Source organism: Desmodus rotundus, chromosome X (genome assembly GCF_022682495.2).
Source record: "Desmodus rotundus isolate HL8 chromosome X, HLdesRot8A.1, whole genome shotgun sequence".
Classification (NCBI taxonomy): domain Eukaryota; kingdom Metazoa; phylum Chordata; class Mammalia; order Chiroptera; family Phyllostomidae; genus Desmodus; species Desmodus rotundus.
This window is the reverse complement of record NC_071400.1, coordinates 26,920,318-26,940,873: the sequence shown is the minus strand read 5'-3', so window position 1 is coordinate 26,940,873 and position 20,556 is coordinate 26,920,318. Positions and strand designations below refer to the sequence as shown.

The 20,556-nt window shown below is 40.7% G+C and overlaps 1 protein-coding gene across 4 annotated transcripts in view; it reads left to right on the top strand.

Annotated features, from left to right (window-relative positions):
- GRIA3 (glutamate ionotropic receptor AMPA type subunit 3) overlaps positions 1 to 20,556 on the top strand; it is a 434,868-nt gene that overhangs the window by 279,490 nt on the left and 134,822 nt on the right. For all 4 annotated transcript variants that reach the window (XM_024566693.3, XM_024566694.4, XM_045200889.3 and 1 more), the window contains exons 8-10: positions 2,091 to 2,195; positions 3,298 to 3,405; positions 10,858 to 11,064. In XM_024566693.3, coding sequence (XP_024422461.2) covers positions 2,091 to 2,195; positions 3,298 to 3,405; positions 10,858 to 11,064 — 420 coding nt within the window. The remainder of the gene's footprint in view (positions 1 to 2,090; positions 2,196 to 3,297; positions 3,406 to 10,857; positions 11,065 to 20,556) is intronic.

Below are 20,556 nucleotides of genomic sequence, written 5' to 3'. Positions count from 1 at the left end.
ACAGATAAATCGGGAGGGCTGGACTCAGAGTGGCGGAGAATGGGGCAGGCAGTGTGGTGGGTATTACCCCATGGCACCACATTTGCGCATAGATAACCCGGGATGAACAGCGGGAAGCAAGGCAGACCCCATAACCCAGGGCTCCAGCATGACGAAATAAAGCCTCAAACCTCTGGGTGAAAATACCCGTGGGGGTTGGGGCGGCAGCAGGAGAGACTCGCAGCCTCACAGGAGAGGTCGTGGGAGAGACCCACAGGGGCCTAGAGCATGCACAAGCCCGCCTACTCGGGAACCAGCACCAGAGGGGCCCAATTTGATTGTAGGTAGCAAAAGGAGTGACTGAAATCCAGTGGAGAGTGGAGCATGCACCATTGCTCCCTCTCGGCCCCTCCCCCACATACAGTGTCACAGTGCACCCATCAGCATTACCCCGCCCCAGGGAACACCTAAGGCTCTGCCCCTTTAAGTAACAGACACGCCAAGACAAAAAAAAAAAAAAAAAAGGCCCAAATGACAGAACACTTCAAAGCTCCAGAAAAAATACAACTAACCAATGAAGAGATAGCCAACCTATCCCATGCACAGTTCAAAACACTGGTAATCAGGAAGCTCACAGAATTGGTTGAATTTGGCCACAAATTAGATGAAAAAATGAAGCCTATGCTAAGAGAAACAAAGGAAAATGTACGGGGAACCAATAGTGATGGGAAGGAAACTGGGACTCAAATCAATGGTGTGGACCAGAAGGAAGAAAGAAACATCCAACCAGAAAAGAATGAAGAAACAAGAATTCAGAAAAATGAGGAGAGGTTTAGGAACCTCCAGGACATCTTTAAACGTTCCAACATCCGAATTATAGGGGTGCCAGAAGGAGAAGAGGAAGAGCAAAAAATTGAAAACTTATTTGAACAAATAATGAAGGAGAACTTCCCCAGTCTGGCAAAGGAAATAGACTTCCAGGAAGTCCAGGAAGCTCAGAGAGTCCCAAAGAAGCTGGACCCAAGGAGGAACACACCAAGGCACATTATAATTACATTACCCAAGATTAAAGATAAGGAGAGAATCTTAGAAGCAGCAAGAGAAAAGGACACAGTTACCTACAAAGGAGTTCGCATAAGACTGTCAGCTGATTTCTCAAAAGAGACCTTACAGGCAAGAAGGGGCTGGCAAGAAGTATTCCAAGTCATGAAAGGCAAGGACCTACATCCAAGATTGCTGTATCCAGCAAAGCTTTCATTTAGAATGGAAGGGCAGATAAAATGCTTCTCAGATAAGGTCAAGTTCAAGGACTTTATCATCACCCAGCCCTTATTATATAAAATATTAAAGGGATTTATCTAAGAAAAAGAGGATAAAAAATATGAACACCAAAAATGACAGCAAACTCACAGTTATTAACAACCACACCTAAAATGAAAACAAAAGCAAACTAAGCAAACAACTAGAACAGGAACAGAACCACAAAAATGGAGATCACATGGAGGGTTATCAACATGGAGGGGAGTGGGAGGGGGAGAGAGGGGGGAAAGTTACAGAGAATAAGTAGCATAAATGGTAGCTAGAAAATAGACAGGGGGAGGGTAAGAATAGTATAGGAAATGTAGAAGCTAAAGAATTTATATGTATGGCCCATGGGCATGAACTGTAGGGGGGAATGTGGGAGGGAGAGGGTGTGCAAGATGGAGTGGAGTGAAGGGGGGAAATGGGACAACTGTAATAGCATAATCAAATATATTTTTTTTAAAAAAGAATACATTACCTCAGTCCAAACCACTCTTTAGCTTATCCCTTAAGAAGAGACTGGTGGTGGAAATTTCAGGCCCCTGAAAAATTAGTGATAGGGCCCTCACTGTATCATACAGGTAACTGCCTATCACACCCACTCAAAGCTTCATAATTATAAGGTATATCTGAAAAATACTGGGGAGAAAATAAAGATCTACATAGACATCATCTGGAAGATGTATAGTTCATTGATTCAAAATAAAAATTCTCCAAGACTCCAAGATCTGTCAGCAGGCCTCATCTGAGAAACCTAGAAGGCAATAACCTGGTGCTATTTTAAAATTTTACATTTTCCTCTCTAACAGGTGCAAGTACAAGGAATGACTGGAAACATCCAATTTGACACTTATGGACGTAGGACAAATTATACTATTGATGTATATGAAATGAAAGTCACTGGCTCTCGAAAAGTAAGTAACCAAAACAGATATGCAAAGAAGAATTCTTTCAATATGTGACAGCAACCAGATGCAAGAAAATAGGTTCTAGAAACACACACAAAGCAAATTCCCACATATCATTTCTGCCTTTCCATTCAGCAAATAGTATAGATATGATGCAGAGTTGTTTTGTAATCAGTGTTCCATCTAAACAGTTCAAAAGGAGTCTTTCTCTCTGAGTCTGGTCCTACAAATGGTAGATTCAAGAGCTATTAACAATAATGGGGAAGAATCACAAATTTTACAGTATGTTTTTAGTTAAACAGAAGCTGCCAAGGTACATACAGTTTTAGCAAAAGAGTTGGAAAGTAGGTATCTCTTCATTTTGCTAACTCACCCACCAAAAGGACTTTGAACAAAATTCTTTTCTTTACAGCTAAATGTTATAATGACTACTTTGTTTCTATCACACTAATAGCTGAGTTAGGCATGAAGTAAGGATTTAGTAGCCATCTAATAAAACCTCAGAATGTGAAATATCTTTTTTTAATTTATTTATTCTTTTAGAGAGAGAAGGGAGGGAGAGAAACATCAATGTGTGGTTGCCCCTCATATGCCCCCAACTGGGGACCCGGCCCACAACCCAGGCATGTGCCCTGACTGGGAATAGAACTAGTGACTGTTTGGTTCACAGGCCAATGCTCAACGCACTTAGCCACACCAGCCAGGGGAAAACATAAAATATCTTGTGCCACTTCTACAGGATACTCACTGGTTTGCCACCCACACACACCAGCATTCCTGCAGCTCAAAGCAAAGTAATTTTTTTGCTACATGAGTTTACATTTAAAAAAGGCTGATCATCCTACGTGGGCTAAATTATTTTACAAAATGTTAGTAAACATGAGGTCATAGGTGGAGATAGGAACCCTCAGAATGAAGGAACAGCACAACTGTGTGTGCTGGTGTCAGGGTCCTGGTGAGGGTGGAAGACAGAGGGTTATAGGACTTCAATACTTGTAAACCTCAAGCAACTAAAAAAACCCATTCCATTCCACAACAGCACTTGAATTTCATGGTGCACTTTTTGAGTGAAAAATGGGCAACCAGGTCAAATGTCTGTTCTTTCTAGGCTGGCTACTGGAATGAGTATGAGAGGTTTGTGCCTTTTTCTGATCAGCAAATCAGCAATGACAGTGCATCCTCAGAGAATCGGACCATAGTTGTGACTACCATTCTGGTAAGTATGGACAGAAGTTAGGTGGGCTTTCTGTACATCAAGACTTCTACTTTCTGAAAAGCATTATTCAGCATGTAGGAAAGACCTCAAGTTCAAACAGTGAAAATTTCCAACAGGTCAGCTTAGGAACATCTCAAAGTGTCTGTGTGTGTGTGTGTGTGTGTAGAATTTTTTTATTGTTCTTCAGTTACAGTTGTCCCCATTTTCCCCCCATTACTCTCTCCTGCCCTACCCACCATCCATCTTCCACACTCAATCCTCCACCCCTTTTAGCTTCATCCATGGGTCCTTTATATTTCTTCCTTAATGACCCTTTTCCTTCTTTCCCCCATTACCTCCCTCCCCCCTACCCTCTGGCCACTGTCCATTTGTTCTTTATTTCCAAGTCTCTGAATATATTTCGCTCACTTGTTTGTTTTGTTCATTAGTTGACATTATAATTAACTGAATGTCATTGTAAAAAGAAAAATAATAGGAATTTAGAACAGTTTCAGATATTATTGTCTTCTTTGCCCTCTCCTTCCACCATAGGTTTGGTGCTTCATCTGGACATGAAATCTAATTCTTCATTGTGGGGGAGAGGGCATTACATTGAGGGTTCTAATATTAGGTCTACCACTGATAAACTAGTAAACTGTGCTTAATTGTACAAGTCACAACTTCTCTGAGCCTCAGACTGTGCTGTTATAAATTTATGGAATAGGACCTCTGGTCAAGATGGCTGCTTGGGTAAGCATGGCTCACCTCCTTGCACAACCACATCAAATGTACAACTAAAGTATATAGCAACCATCACTCAGAGCTCTCAGAAAGCAAGATGAATGGAAGTTTGTCAACTATGGAATTATAGCAACCACATCCATCCAGACTGGTAGGAGGGGTGAAGACATGGAACAGGCTGGTCTCACACCCACCTGTGGTGAATAAACATTCAGGAGGGATATCTTGGGAGTAAGGAGGCCCAGCCCCACACCAGGATCCCCAGACCATGGTTCCAGTGTCAGGAAGATAAGACCATAACTCTTGGCTGCAAAAACCAGCAAGGTTTGAGTGAGTGAAAGAACCTGCAGGAGCCCCAAGCACTTCCCCTTAAAGAAGCCACACATGGACTTATTCAGATTTACTCTCTCTGAGCTCCAGCAATGGGGTAGCAGCTTAAAAGGTGCCAGTGGCATACAGGAAGAAACTGAAGTGTCTGGCATCAAGGAGGGAGCTGGGGGACAGCTTTCTACCAAAGGAAAAGGCAGGCAGAAACCATCGTCCCTTTCTGAGCCCTCCCCCAGCAGAACCACAGAGCCAGCATGTGGGTGCTATATCTGAGACTCCATAAACCTGGCTAACTCTTATGTGCCCCACCCAGGAGATCCCCTAAGACTCTGTCCCACCCAATTTACAGGCCCACCCAAGCTGCTTTTCCATATGAATGGCTGGTGTTGGCTCAAGTTTCAGGACTTCCTAAATCCTATCAAACAAGCAACAGCCAGCCCCCAGCCTCCATAATCCTTGCTAAGCAGTGCCAGGCCTGGCACTAGCAGCAGCAAGCCTAGATTCACAGTTTGGCTTTGCCTGGGAATCTCCAAGTCCAGCACAAGTGGCAGACATCTCAGACCATTTCATAGCCCATGCAGGGTGGCCCTGGGCAGAACACAGGTGGGGACTAACCTTGTCCTGCATGACCCAGGAAATCCCAGAGCCTGCACACCCAGTGGACATCTATAGACCATGTCAAAGCACCACCACCTTGCCCCTGCACAGCTGATCCTCCACAAGGGTGGAGGTTGGTGGTCAGTGTTCACAGCCAGTCCTTGTAACTGAAGGGCCTGGGTAAATCCCTCCCATTGATCTGCAAACAGCAATCAAGGCTCAACTATAACAGGAGGGTATACTCAGTCCACATGGAAGGTGCACCTTATATACACAGCTTGGGTGATAGGGGAGGCTGTGCCACTGGATGCTATGGGACACTTACTACATTAGGCCATGCTACCAAGACAGGGAGTCATAGCAGCTGTACCTAATACATAGAAACAAACACAGGGATGCTGACAAAATAAGGAGACAAAGAAACATGGCCCAAATGAAAAAACAGATCAAAACTCCAGAAAAAGAACTAAACAAAATGAAGATAAGCAATCAATCAGATGCAGAGTTCAAAACACTGGCCACAAGGATGCTCAACTAACTTAGTGAGGACCTCAACAGCATAGAAAAGGTCCAGTCAGAAATGAAGGACATACTAATTGAAATAAAGAACAATTTACAGGGAAACAACAGTGGGATGGATTAACCCAAGAATCAAATCGATGATTTGGAACAAAAAGAAGCAAAAAAACAACCAATCAGAACAAGAACAAGAAAAAAGAATACAAAAAAATCAAGGATAGTGTAAGCAGCCTGTGGGACAACTTCAAGAGGTCCAACAGTCATATCATAGGGGTGTCACAAGGAGAAGAGAAAGAGTAAGAAAATGGAAATTTATCTGAAAAAATAATGAAAGAAAATTTCCCTAATTTGGTGAAAGAAATAGACATGCAAGTCCAAAAGCACAGAGGGTCTCAAACAAGATGGATACAAAGAGGCCCACTCCAAGACACATCATAAATAAAATGCCAAAGATTAAAGTTAAAGAGAATCTTAAATGCACTGAGAGAAAAGCAGTTAGTTACCAACCAGGGCATTCCCCATAAGACTGTCAGCTGATTTCTCAAAAGAAACTTTGCAGGCTAGAAGGGATTGACGAGAAATATTGCAAGTCATGAAAAGAAAGAACCTAGAGCCAAGATTGCTCTACCCAGCAAAGATATCATTTAGAATTGAAGGGCAGATGGACTTCTGACCAAGATAGAGGCATAGGTAGACACACTGTGCCTCCTCGAACAACCAGAAGAAGGACAACAACAATTTAAAAACAAAAACAACCAGAACTGACAGAAAATCGAACTGTATAGAAGTCCAACAACCAAGAAGATAAAGAAAAAACATTCATCCAGACTGGTAGAAGGGGCGGAGACGAGCAGCCGGGCGGAGAGGACACATGGCAAGGCAGTATATGGCAGACCCAGCGAGGTGGCGAATTGTGGAGAAGAGTGGGCAAAGCTACAGCTGACCAGCGAGGCAGTAGCTGGTGGACCGGCTGACAGACCCCACAGCCCAGAGTTCCAGTGTGGGGAAACAAAGCCTCAAAGCACTGATTGAAAACACATGTGGGGGTTGAGGCGCCAGCAGGAGAAACTCCCAGCCTCACAGCAGAGCTTGTTGCAGAGACCCACAGGGGCCTAGAACATACACAAACTCACCCACTCAGGAAGCAGCACCAGAAGGGCCCAATTTGATTGTGGGTAGCGGAGGGAGTGACTGAAATCCGGCAGAGAGTGGGACAAGCGCCATTGCTCCCTATCAGACCCCTCCCACACTATGGCACAGCGACCAGCATTACCCCGCCCTGGGGAACACCTAAGTCTCTGCCCCTTTACATAACAGGCGTGCCAAGACTAAAAAAGCAAAAATGGCCCAAATGACAGAACACTTCAAAGCTCCAGAAAAAATACAACTAACCAATGAAGAGATAGCCAACCTATCCCATGCACAGTTCAAAACACTGGTAATCAGGAAGCTCACAGAATTGGTTGAATTTGGCCACAAATTAGATGAAAAAATGAAGCCTATGCTAAGAGAAACAAAGGAACATGTACGGGGAACCAATAGCGATGGGAAGGAAACTGGGACTCAAATCAATGGTGTGGACCAGAAGGAAGAAAGAAACATCCAACCAGAAAAGAATGAAGAAACAAGAATTCGGAAAAATGAGGAGAGGTTTAGGAACCTCTAGGACATCTTTAAACGTTCCAACATCCGAATTATAGGGGTACCAGAAGGAGAAGAGGAAGAGCAAAAAATTGAAAACTTATTTGAACAAATAGTGAAGGAGAACTTCCCCAGTCTGGCAAAGGAAATAGACTTCCAGGAAGTCCAGGAAGCTCAGAGAGTCCCAAAGAAGCTGGACCCAAGGAGGAACACACCAAGGCACATCATAATTACATTACCCAAGATTGAAGATAAGGAGAGAATCTTAGAAGCAGCAATAAAATAGGACACAGTCACCTACAAAGGAGTTCCCATAAGGCTGTCAGCTGATTTCTCCAAAGAGACCTTACAGGCAAGAAGGGGCTGGCAAGAAGTATTCCAAGTCATGAAAGGCAAGGACCTACATCCAAGATTGCTGTATCCAGCAAAGCTTTCATTTAGAATGGAAGGGCAGATAAAGTGCTTCTCAGATAAGGTCAAGTTCAAGGACTTCATCATCACCCAGCCCCTATTATATAAAATGTTAAAGGGAGTTATCTAAGAAAAAGAAGGTGATAAAAAATATGAACAGTAAAATGAAAACAAACTGACAACTATCAACAACCAAACCTGAAAAGCAAAAACAAACTAAGCAAACAACTAGAACAGGAACAGAACCACAAAAATGGAGATCACATGGAGGGTTATCAACATGGAGGGGAGTGGGAGGGGGAGAGAAGGGGGAAAGTTACAGAGAATAAGTAGCATAAATGGTAGCTAGAAAATAGACAGAGGGAGGGTAAGAATAGTATAGGAAATGTAGGAGCCAAAGAACTTATATGTATGACCCAAGGACATGAACAATAGGGGGGAATGTGGGAGGAAGAGGGTGTGCAAGATGGAGTGGAGTGAATGGGGGGAAATGGGACAACTGTAACAGCATAATCAATTAAAAATAAAAAATAAATGGATTAAGTCAAAAAAAAAAAAAAGAATTGAGGGGCAGATAAATGCTTCCCAGATAAGAACTAAAGGAGCTCATCATCATCAAACCATTATTATATAAAATGTTAAAAGAACTTATTTAAGAGAAAGAGGATTAACACCATGAACAATAAAATGGCAGTAAATACATGTCTATCAACAATCGAACCTAAAAACAAACTAAGCAAACAAGAGCAGAGATAGAATCATGTACACAGAGAGCATTTTGATGGTTGCCAGATGGGAAGTGGATGTCATGGAGTGGGTGAAGAGGTAAGGGGATTAGGAAGTACAAAATAAATTCAAGATGGAGAAAAGACTTAAATATAAGTTGTAACACCATAAAAGTCCTGGAGGAAAACATGGGCAGGAAAATCTCAGACATTCCACGCAGCAATATCCTCACAGACACATCCCCTAAACCAAGGGACATAAAGGAAAGAATAAACAAATGGGACCTCATCAAAATAAAAAGCTTCTGCATGGCTAAAGAAAACAGCATTAAAATTAAAAGAGAACTAACAGTATGGGAAAACATATTTGCCAATGATACCTCAGACAAGGGCCTGATCTCCAAAATATATAAAGAACTCACACGACTCTACTCCAGGAAGACAAACAACCCAATTTAAAAAATGGGCAAAGGACTTGAACAGACACTTCTCCAAGGAAGACATACAGAGGGCCCAGAGACATAGGAAAAGATGCTCAGCATCACTAGCCATCAGAGAGACGCAAATTAAAACCACAGTGAGGTACCATCTCACACGGGTTAGAGTGGCCAACATGAACAAATCAACAAACAAATGTTGGAGAGGATGTGGAGAAAAGGGAACCCTAGTGCACTGTTGGTGGGAATGCAGACTAGTGCGGCCACTGTGGAAAACAGTATGGAATTTCCTCAGAAAAATAAAAATGGAACTGCCCTTTGACCCAGCAATTCCGCTGCTGGGATTATACCCTAAGAACCCTGAAACACCCATCCAAAAGAGCCTATGCACCCCAATGTCCATAGCAGCACAATTTACAATAGCCAAGTACTGGAAGCAACCTAAGTGCCCATCAGCAAATGAGTGGATCAAAAAATTATGGTACATTTACACAATGGAATTCTACACAGCAGAGACAAAGAAGGAGCTTATACCCTTTGCAATGGCATGGATGGAACTGGAGAGCATTATGCTAAGTGAAATAAGCCAGGCGGTGAGGGACGAATACCATATGATCTCACCTTTAACTGGAACATAATCAACAAAAGAAAAAAGGAAACAAAATATAACCAGAGACATTGAAATTAAGAACATTGTAACAATAGCCACAAGGGAGTGGGGAGGGGATAGTGGTGAGAGGGGTCTATAGGAGCTACTATAAAGGACACAAGGACAAAATCAAGGGGGAGGGCAAAGGTGGGGGAGGGAGGTCAGACTGGCTGGGGTGGGGTGGAGGGATTGGGGAGAAAATGCAGACAATTGTAACTGAATAAAAATAAATAAATATTTTTTTTAAAGAAGTACAAATAGGTAATTACAGAATAGCCATGGGGATGTAAATTACAGTATAGGACACGGACTAGCCAAAGAACTTATAAGCATGGCCCATGGATATGAACAATGATGGGGGGATGGCCTGAGGGATTAGGGGATGTTGAGTGGAGGGGGACAAAGGGGGAAAATCGGGACAACAGGAATAGCATAATCAATAAAAAATAATTTAAAAAATAAATAAATTTATGTAATGAGTATAATAATAATCTCATATCTTTGTCATGAGAGTTTTTCAAGGCAATAATCACCAAGTAAAGTTTTCTGAAAAATGAAGGCACTGTTGAAAGGTGATAGAGTATTCTCGTTTGGGTATAAAATGTTTTTCTAAAAGCTAGTAATGTTTTTTACTGAATAAAGTAGAAAGCTGAGTTAAATTTGTATGCTACTGGGTCTGAAATTATGATTAACTGAACAGAGATTTGGCTGGAGTTTACCTTTCATTTAAACATATATATCAAATGCTTACTTAGTCCTAGGTGCTAACTAGGCCCTGAGGATATAAATATGAGTAAGTCACAGGCCCTGACCTCGGAAAGATCACAGTGCTTCCCTAGGGCTTGCCAAGGTGGCCTGTGGTTCCTATGTGATAAATCCCAAGAAATCAAAGGCATTTCACTTCATGTAATTAAGGAAAATATCTGCCCAGTTTGACTAAATCAAAGGCTTTACAGGTAGTAACTGGTCCTTCTTTCAAACTCTCAAAAATAATATAAATCTTTCTTTACTTCCTTTAATCATTGGTTAAGATAAGGGTGTCAAACTCATTTTCACTGGGGGCCACACCAGCCTCGTGGTTGCCTACAAAGGGCCAAATGTAATTTGAGGACTGTATAAATGTAACTACTCCTTAACTAGGGTCAAGGAGCTCTATATTCGGCCCTTTGAATGCAACCACGAGGCTGATGTGGCCCCCAGTGAAAATGAGTTTGACACCCCTAAGTTAAGGACTTCAAGGAGTATTACGTAGAATAGTTGGTTGAGGCTTTTCTGCTTATTGAGTAAAAAAAAAAAAAAAAATTAAGGCTCTTTTCACATACCAAAGTGCAATAGCCATGGAAGGTGGGGAACTTCATGATTACAAATATCATCTCTTGGAAAAATGTATAGGAGTAATCCTTTGATCTTCCTTCTGGTCCCAAAGGAATCACCATATGTAATGTATAAGAAGAATCATGAGCAACTGGAAGGAAATGAACGATATGAAGGCTATTGTGTAGACTTAGCCTATGAAATAGCCAAACATGTAAGGATCAAATACAAGTTGTCCATTGTTGGCGATGGGAAATATGGTGCAAGGGATCCGGAGACTAAAATATGGAATGGCATGGTTGGGGAACTTGTCTATGGGGTAAGTTCTTTTCAACTCTATTTCAACTTACTTCTATGCTTCCCAATTAACAAAGACAGAAGATTTAATTTTCAAGTGCAATACTTATCCAATTGTATAGTTTTCATATGGTCTAATTGTGTGGTCATTTTCATATGGTAAAAAGGGCCTTATTTTCTACAGTTGCATTCTATAAAAGGAGTTTATCAATAGCATCCTTTGTGTAACAGGATTATATTACTAAAAGAAAATACAATTGGGAAACTCTATTTGGCAACATTAAGCACAGCCTGCCCTCTTTTGAAAATCTGTTCCTTCTGTATTTCCTGTCTCAGGCAGCAGAGTCACCACACACATAGTTGCCTAAGCAACCTGATCATCTTTTCTGATTGCTTCTCTCTTATCTATACTGTCACTATATCCTATCAATTCTGCTCTTATGTCTCTCAAATCCAGGCACACTCTTCATTCCCATCATCATCAACTTAGTTAAGGTTCAGTCATTAAACTGGTTTCCCTGCCTCTGCTCTTATCCTGGCAAATCAGATCTCTACATTATTATAATTTCCCCCTTTAAAAATCAGGATAAAATTAAAATTCCTTGGCATAGTAAATAAGGCACTTCATAATCTGGCACCTGCCTACCTCTCTAACTTTATCTTGGACTCTTTCCCCTTCACATTCAATGTTCCAGCTATAGTAAAGCATGTGTTATTCCCTGAAGGTGCCCAATTCTCACTTAGGGCATGCCTGGAAGTGTTTGCCTGTCTTAGCCAGCTAACATCACCTACCAGTCCTCTAGAACTCAGAGGTGTCATCTCTTTCAGGAAGCCTTCCCTAATCCCATTTACCCACCTGCAGTCTGGTTAGGTGCCCCTGCTTTTTGCTTCCTTGGAGTATCTTTTGCTTTCTTATAGTACATTTGAATTTGTATTATAATGACATATTTACAAGTTCAGGTGCCCCAAGTAGACTATGAACTCCTTGAGGACAGATATTGATTCATTTCAATATCTCAGGGCCTGGCACACAATGGAATTTTGACAAATACTTGTTGAATAAATTAATGAATGAACAGAATGGTTCTGCCAAGGGCTTGCCACAGGGTGAGTACAAATGAATTATATTGATAATTAGGACTTCTAGAAAGGGTACAGCACTATCTTCAGAGCTCCTCAGTGGCTTTGCTTTGAAAGATTTTGGCCTCTAATTAGGAATGTCGGATCTCGGGCTCCCTAGTGAGACATATGGAAAGAAGTACAACTGAGCATAAGAATAGCCCAGTAGGTGACCCAGTCACTAGAGAACTAACCCAAGTGCAGGTGGTGGCAGAAAAGGTTTAGTTCTAACAGGAAAGTATTGTTTGCAATGACCAGTCCCTGTCTAGACAACCAGTTAAAAGAAGACAGAGGAGTTTAGACAGTGAATATACTGAGAAGAAGCAAACGTCCAAGTTACCTATTAGACTAAAAGTTCAGGATAAAGACTCTAGTGCTTGATATAGGAATCAGCAAGAATATGGTATAGCTATTAAATCATAAGATAGTACCGGGATCACTAAATAAGGTTTTGGTACAGGTCCTTGGAACAAACACAATGGCAGAAGCTCATTTCTAAAAATAAGGGCATGGAAAGGGAATTAAGGCTTAAAATGAGACTGGATCTCAAGTATAAAAACCAGGGCACTCTCCTCCAGTTAGACAGCAGCAAGACTGTTTGAACCTTAGCCTCCAGCTATGGGGCTGGAGCCAATTATCTCCTGTCTTGGGTCAAGGTTAGTCCTGGGAACTGGGGCAGAGCCAAGTCATAGATGAGATTCAAGTGAACCCAGTTATAGGAAAGAGAAGAACTTCTAATGCCAGAAAGAAGGGTTTGAACAAAAGGCATAGCACCTATCATGCTTTCTGAGGACCATGAGAAGCTCTGAATGGTCTTGACATGGCTCTAGCCTTTTATTTCACAGGTTGCTGATCAAGTCTTCTTATCTTTCTTGTCCCTCTTTCTCTGAACACTCAGCATCCAAAAGATCCTCTCTTGCTCACAGCTCTCCACTGCTCTTAGCACATTACCTGGTACATAGTAGATACTCTCTTTTGCTCTAATGAATAAATGGCTGACATGCAGTAATGCCCAGCCTATGTTCACTAAAGTAATCCTATAATGACATCATGTCTTTATTAATTACTAGCTATCATTTGTTGCATGTTTCCTAGTTGTCAGATACTGTGTCAATTGCTTTACAGGCATTATGTAAATTAATCCTCACGACATACCTCCAAGGGAGGTACCATTATTAACATCATTCTACAGATGAGAAAATTGAAGCCTACAGAGGTGAGGTCTCATGCCAAGACCAATCAGCTTTTGGTGACCCAATGATCTGACCCAGGTCTTTGATTATGAAGTCCATGTTCTTTAACCATTGCCTAATAGTGCCCAACTGCCAAAGCATTGTTTCAGACTCATCCATCCTAAAAGAGAGTTGAAATTTACTGCAAAGGCCCTTGGTGCCTTAACCATTCTGAGAATAGTATTTGGCCACAGAAGCATGGCAAGGAACTTAGGGTATCAGTTTCTACTGGGCCAAAGTAGAACTGACATGAGCTCTACCAGCCCATCATGACTCAATAGCCAGAAGTCTATAGTGTCTCAAAAGAAAACCTGCCATAGTTTGTAAATAGCTCACTGCCCTCCTGGCATTGAGCAGGGCATTAGACACAATGATGAAGAGCAATGCAGATTTCCTGATACTGTTGAGAAAAGACCAGCTTTCTCCTTGGTTTTGGTCTCTCCTCTGGTATGTCCTCTGCACTGAACTCACAATCTCCACATTCTCTTCCTTTCCAGTTCATGTTTGTGTAAGTGAGGGAGCTTGAGAATTAGAGAGTTTCTTATTTGTTTAGCAATTTAGAAGCCATCTCTCTACTGCTGAATAGGTTGAGATTCTCCTGGAGAAATCTTCCTATCTTTTCCTTCCAGGTTTTTTTACTGAAGACAAAAGTAATAGCCAGGGAAGTCTCTTACAGAAATGTCCTCTTCTCTCCCATGACCTAGAACTAGTTTCTGATGCTTTCTCAGATTGTGCTTCTCAATACAAGATGATTTCACGGAACTGCCAGCAAACCAACCCATTTGAGTGGACTGCCAAATTTTACTTTCCTCTAAAACATGTGGCTATAACAAATGGGTGTTTTTGTCATGTTTGTGATGAGAGCTCTCTGTTAGGGAGGGTGATGTTCTCATAAGCTAAACATGTCTTCATCTTCATTTAGAAGTTTTACTCTTTCAGCTTTGGGAAGTTTTTAACCTCTCTATCATTGGTAGAAATTGAGAAAAGTGAAAACACAGGTATTCTTTTCTGTCAGGCCTGTTCTCTTTTGTGGTTTGCAAGCAACTTAAGAAAAACAAGGGCAGAAAATCCCCAGTGACTTCCCTAAGTGCTTTATAAGCAAAAGGAAAGAGAACATGGAAGTATTTCTTGTAAGGAACATGAAAACTACACAGATAGGCACTGCTTTATCTTTAGGGTATTTTCTATTATTCTTTTAGTATGTAAAACAGATCAGAGTAAAAAAAAATGAAGAAAGGCACATGAAAAAAGCTTTGTCAGGGTGATTTCAGTATCTCCCATAAGTCTCAAGAAAGAATCAAAATGAACTAAATTTGTTAAAGAAAAAATAAGCCAATCAGTCTCTTTTCAGATCATTTCTACGTGGTCTTTTTTTCTCTAAAGAAAATCAATCAAGATTGATGTTAGGGCACCTTGTTTCACTAAGAAGTCTATTTTTGAAACAAACCTCAGTAGGACACACTGTGCCTCATTATGTAAGCTCTCCAGGACATTATGGACTTGAAACTGTCCACCTGCTTTCAGCAGTTTTGATTTTGAGTTGTGTGTCTATAATATTGTAACATGGTTATTATCTCTAGCTCAAATGACTTCTAGGCCACAAGTTTTTATGGCTCTGAAAAAGCACGTGTTTTTAAAGTACATTTGAAAACATTTTGTTGCTAGTAGGGTTCTTAGGCAATCTTTAGCCTACCTTTTCATTCATTTTACAGTTAAATATGAAAACTAGCCAGGACCAGACATTAGAGCCACCCATTGAGTAAACCAGAAAACCAAGGCTTGATGTAGGACAAGAATGACAGGAGTAGTGGCAGGGATTGTGGTAATGTCAAAAAAAATCACACAGCTTGGCAGAATCTAAACTATAACTCAAATTTCCTGATTCCCGGTCCAGTGGTCTATCTACTGGGTCATACTGGCTCAGTTTACTAAACTTGTCAGACTGTGGAAAGATTAGTGTTTTATCAGATATAGCATCCCCACCTGCCTTCAAGGGGTTACAATCTAGTTGGTTATAAGATTTTCCATCCAAGATACCCATCCTGTTTATCTGTGGCCTCCAGGATAATTTAATATACATCTCTAGTTATCACTTGAAATATTTGAAAACCCACTGTAGACAGCTGAGGGTTTCTGCCCTTTGGGAATAGATATGACCTAACAGAAAAAGAGTCGGGGTAAGGGCTAGAAGAAAAATGAGGTCCTAATTGACAAAAGAGCACCTCCCAGTGGGAAGCTGCCATGTTCCTTATGTTTCTAGAACTTAGAACTAAGGATAAAGGCAGGGGGCTGTATGGGGGCAGGGGTTTGCCTTGGGAAAAGCCAGACAAACTACTTCCCAGATTGGTACCTCTGGCTTAGAAGATAGCAGAGAGCATGGGGATGAAGATGGAGTTGGGAACAGTTGATTCCAGGTCACATCCCTTGGGCATCCTCAGACTCCTTCACAATCCTAGGACAAATGGCAATTTTATAGATGCTATCCACACTGACATTTTTTTACCTGGAAGAAAATTTCTCTTAGGTTGTCACTATCCTAAGATGGATTCATTTTCCACTAAGAAAGACAGAAAGTTAATCTGTCTTTCCAGCTAAAAGGCAGAGAAATAAGGGTACAGTAACAGATGCCAAGTATTCTCCTCTATTCCTCAGGTGATTATACTGGGCTTTGGCAAAAGGACTTATGCTTTGATAAGTGCCCCTCTCTTTCAAATGAGGCATATGAACTACAGGAATGAGCATTAATGCCACAGGGAAGTCTGCCACTCTTAGCAGAGCAGGTCAGGAAATATTTCCAACCAAATTTAGTCTCACAAGGCCTTTACTCAGGTCCAGGAACACTCCTTTGTATTCATTTTGTCTTTAACTCTCTTAGCTCCTCAAGAAAAGGATTTCTGCCCTTTGGGAATAGTTGCCTTGGGAAAAGCCAGACAAACTACTTCCCACTAGATTCAAACTACTAACCAATAGATTCAGACTGGGACATCTGTTCTGGAAAAATAAATGAGGAGATCCCATTGTGACACGGCTTGTTGTTGCACAGATTTAAATAGACCACATCCCTTTCTCCAGATCTTAACAATTGCTGACAGTAAAAATCCCATACAGTACAGCCAATAAAGCAGTTTACATCCTGTCCCGCAACATGCAGCAATTATATTCCTATTGTCTAGCTTGATTCAGCCCCACTCCTTTTCCACCACATTTAAACTTTCAAAAAGAAATGTCTGCCAGAGGCCACTAGAACCTTATAGGGATAAGACAGGTCATGTCTGCTGCTTCTATCTTATGCATTACACGCCAGTATAAAACCTACCTCCTTTCTCCCGTCCTCCTCCTTGCTTTCAGAAAGTGCTTTAAAATGGTGGCTGACACACTCCTGTTCATGTATAGTCTCCAGGTGGGTTTCAACTTTTGTATCAGATAATCAGGTGAAACTACTTTTAAGCTATAACATAGGCCTTTTAGCTAAAAAATTAATGGCATTTTTTTAAAGGAAGAATTTTATTCACATGAACACTTTGCAAAACAGGAAACTGCATAACCAAAAATATCTTCCACTATGGCAAAAAGGGAGGCTACATTTTATAGAAAAAGTTCTCGCCCAAGTTCCCAATAGGTCCACTTTTATGCAAATGAGATTTCCAAATTCATACAGTTCTGACTGGTCGGAATCATGCAATTCTCGTTAGTCTGTGTCATGTGTTCTTAGTGGTCATGATAGAACAGTTCTAATTGGTTGGTATGTATGTAAATGAGTATATATTGTGAAGTTCTAACTGGTTGGAGCACTCTGAGTAGACTGATCAATAGATGAAACCTATCTTCCCTGCAGTGTTTGACTCAGACAGCATAAATAAGCAGTGTATAGTGCAGGAAGCCAAGAGTTCAAACTGAAGTCCTTCTTGGCATACAAAGTACATGAGGAGCCCTTGTCCACAAATGGCTGCTATACTCATTATTTATAAAATTTGGGCCCTAAGCTGACCATGGGAAGTTCTTCCCAGCAGATAAATTCCTTCTTGAGGTTCACATCAGATAAATCTTTCTTCACAGGGTCCACTCTGAGGAGTGAGTCCATAAAGCTCCTCATATTCTAAAAGTGAAACTCCTGACAATTTAAAGAGAGATTTTAAACATGATCAAAAAGTTCCTCTGGCTATTGGATAAAGAATGGATCAAAGGGAGATCAGAGTGTAAGCAGGATATAAATGAAGTCAGAAGATAAATGGAGCTGCCCAAATGATACATAATGGTGACCAAAGTGGTGATGTGGAGATGGTGAAATGGATAGGGAGTATATATATCTTTTGTTCATTATTTCAATCTGAGCACCTAGCATGTTAGAATATATTCAATAAACATTTGCCAAATGAGCATTGGCTGGTGTGGCTCAGTGAAATGAGTGCTGACCTGTGGACTGAAAGATTGCCAGTTCAATTCCCAGTCAGGGCACATGCCTGGGTAGAGGAACAGGTCCCCAATTGGGGGCTTGAAAGAAACAAGTGATCTATGTTTCTCTCACTCTCTTTCTACTTCCTTTCCCTTCTGTCTAAAATAAATAAATAAAACCTTAAAAAATATTTGCTGAATGAAAAAATGAATGATGACTGACAATTTTAAGCTTTGAAATTTACACATTTTCTTTTTTTTTTTTTTTATTTTTTTTAATATATTGATTATGCTATTACAGTTGTCCCATTTCCCCCCCCACTCCACTCCATCCTGCCCACCCCCCTCCCTCCCACATTCCCCCCCTATAGTTCATGTCCATAGGTCATACTTATTTATTTTATTTTTGCATTTTTTATTGTTGTTCAAGTACAGTTGTCTCCATTTTCCCACCACCACTTTCCCCTGCCCCACTCATCCCCACCTCCCACTCTCAATCCTAGCCAATTTTGGCTTTCTCCAGGGGTCCTTTACATATGTTCCTTGATGACTCTTCTCCCTTCTTTCCTCCATTATCCCCCTCCCCACTCTCCTCTGGTTACTATCAGTTTGTTCTTTATTTCAATGTCTCTGGTTCTGTTTACCTTGCTTATTTCTTTTGTTGATTAGGTTCCGCTTATAAATGAGATTATATGGCATTTGTCTTTCACCACCTGGCTTATTACACTTAGGATAATGCTCTCTAGATCCATCCATGAGGTTGCAAAGGCTAGGAGCTCCTTCTTTCTTTCTGCTGTGTAATATTCCATTGTGCAAATGTACCATAATTTTTTGATCCACTCATTTACTGATGGCACTTCGGTTGCTTCTGGTACTTGGCTATTGTAAATTGGGCTGCTGTGACCATTGGGATGCATAGGTTTTTTGGATTGGAGTTTCAGGATTCTTAGGGTATAATCCCAGCAGTGGAATTGCTGGGTCAAAAGGCAATTCCACTTTCACTTTCCTGAAAAAATTCCATACTGTTTTCCACAGCGGTTGTGCCAGTCTGCATTCCCACCAACAATGTACTAGGGTTCCCTTTTCTCCATAACCTCACCAGCACTTACTGTTTGTTGATTTCTTTATGATGGCCATTCTCATTGGTGTGAAGTGGTATCTCATTGTGGTTTTAATTTGCATCTCTCTGATGGATAGTGATACTGAGCATCCTTTCACATGTCTCTGGGCCCTTTGTATGTCCTCCTTGGAGAAGTATCTCTTCAGGTCCTTCACCTAATTTTTAATTGGGTTGTTTGTCTTCCTGGAGTCATGTGAGTTCTTTATATATTTTGGAGATCAAACCCTTGTCTGAGGTATCATTGGCAAATATATTTTCCCATACAGCTGCTTCCCTTTTCATTTTGCTGATGTTTTCTTTAGCCCTGCAGAAGCATTTTATTTTGATGAAGTCCCATTTGTTTACTCTTTCCTTTTTGTCCCTTCCTCTAGGGGACATATTGGTGAAAATATTGCTGCATGGAATATCTGAGATTTCCCTGCCTATGTTCTCCTCTAGGACTGTTATGGTGTTGTGATTCAAATTTAAGTCTTTCATCCATCTTGACTTCATTTTCGTGTATGGTGTAAGTTAGTGGTTGACTTCATTTTTTTTGCATATAGCTGTCCAGATGTCCCAACACCATTTGCTGAAGAGGCTGTTTTTACTCAATTTTATGCTACTGCCCTCTTTGTTGAATATTAATTGACCATAGAGACTTGTGTTTATTTCTGGGCACTCTGTGCTGTTCCATTGATCTATGTGTCTGTTCTTATGCTAGTACCAGGCTGTTTTGATTACAGTGAAATTGTAATATAGTTTGATATCAGGTATTATAATCATTCCTACTTTGTTCTTTCTTAAAATTGCTGCAACTATTCAGGGTCATTTATGGTTCCATGTAAATTTTTGAAATGTTTGTTCTATATCTGTGAATTATGTCCCTTATATTTTAATAGGGATTGCATTAAATCTATAAATTTCTTTGAGTAGTATGGACATTTTGATGATGTTAATTCTTCCAACCCATGAGCATGGTATATGCTTCCATTCATTTGTGTCTTCTCTAACTTCTTTCTTCAGTGTTGTATAATATTCTGAGTACAGATCTTTTACCTCCTCTATTAGGTTTATTCCTAGGTAGTATATTTTTCTTGTTGCTATATCAAAAGGGATTTTTTTCCTGATTTCTCTTTCTGATATTTCATTATTGTTGTTTAAAAATGCCTTCAATTTCTGATTATTGGCTTTCTATGCTGCTGTTTTGCCAAATTCACTTATTAGGTTGAGTAGATTTTTGGTGGAGTCTGTAGGGTTTTCTATGGACACCATCATGTCATCTGCAAACAATGATAGTTTTGTTTCCTCCTTTCCAATTTGGATGCCTTTTATTTATTTTTCTTGTCTGATGTCTGTGACTAGGACTTACAAAACTATGTTGCATAGAAGTGGTGAAAGTGAACATCCTTGTCTTGTTCCTGATCTTAGTGGGAAAGATTTTAGTTTTTGTCCCTTGAATATGAGGTTGGCTGTAGGTTTCTCGTATAGGGTCTTTATTTTGTTTATTTATTTATTTTTTTAATTTTTATTGTTATTCAATTACAGCTGTCTGCATTTTCTCCCCATCCCTCCACCACCCCCAGCCAAACCCACCTCCCTCCCCTGCCTCCACCCTCCCCCTTGATTTTGTCCATGTGTCCTTTATAGTAGATCCTGTAAACCCCTCTCCCCA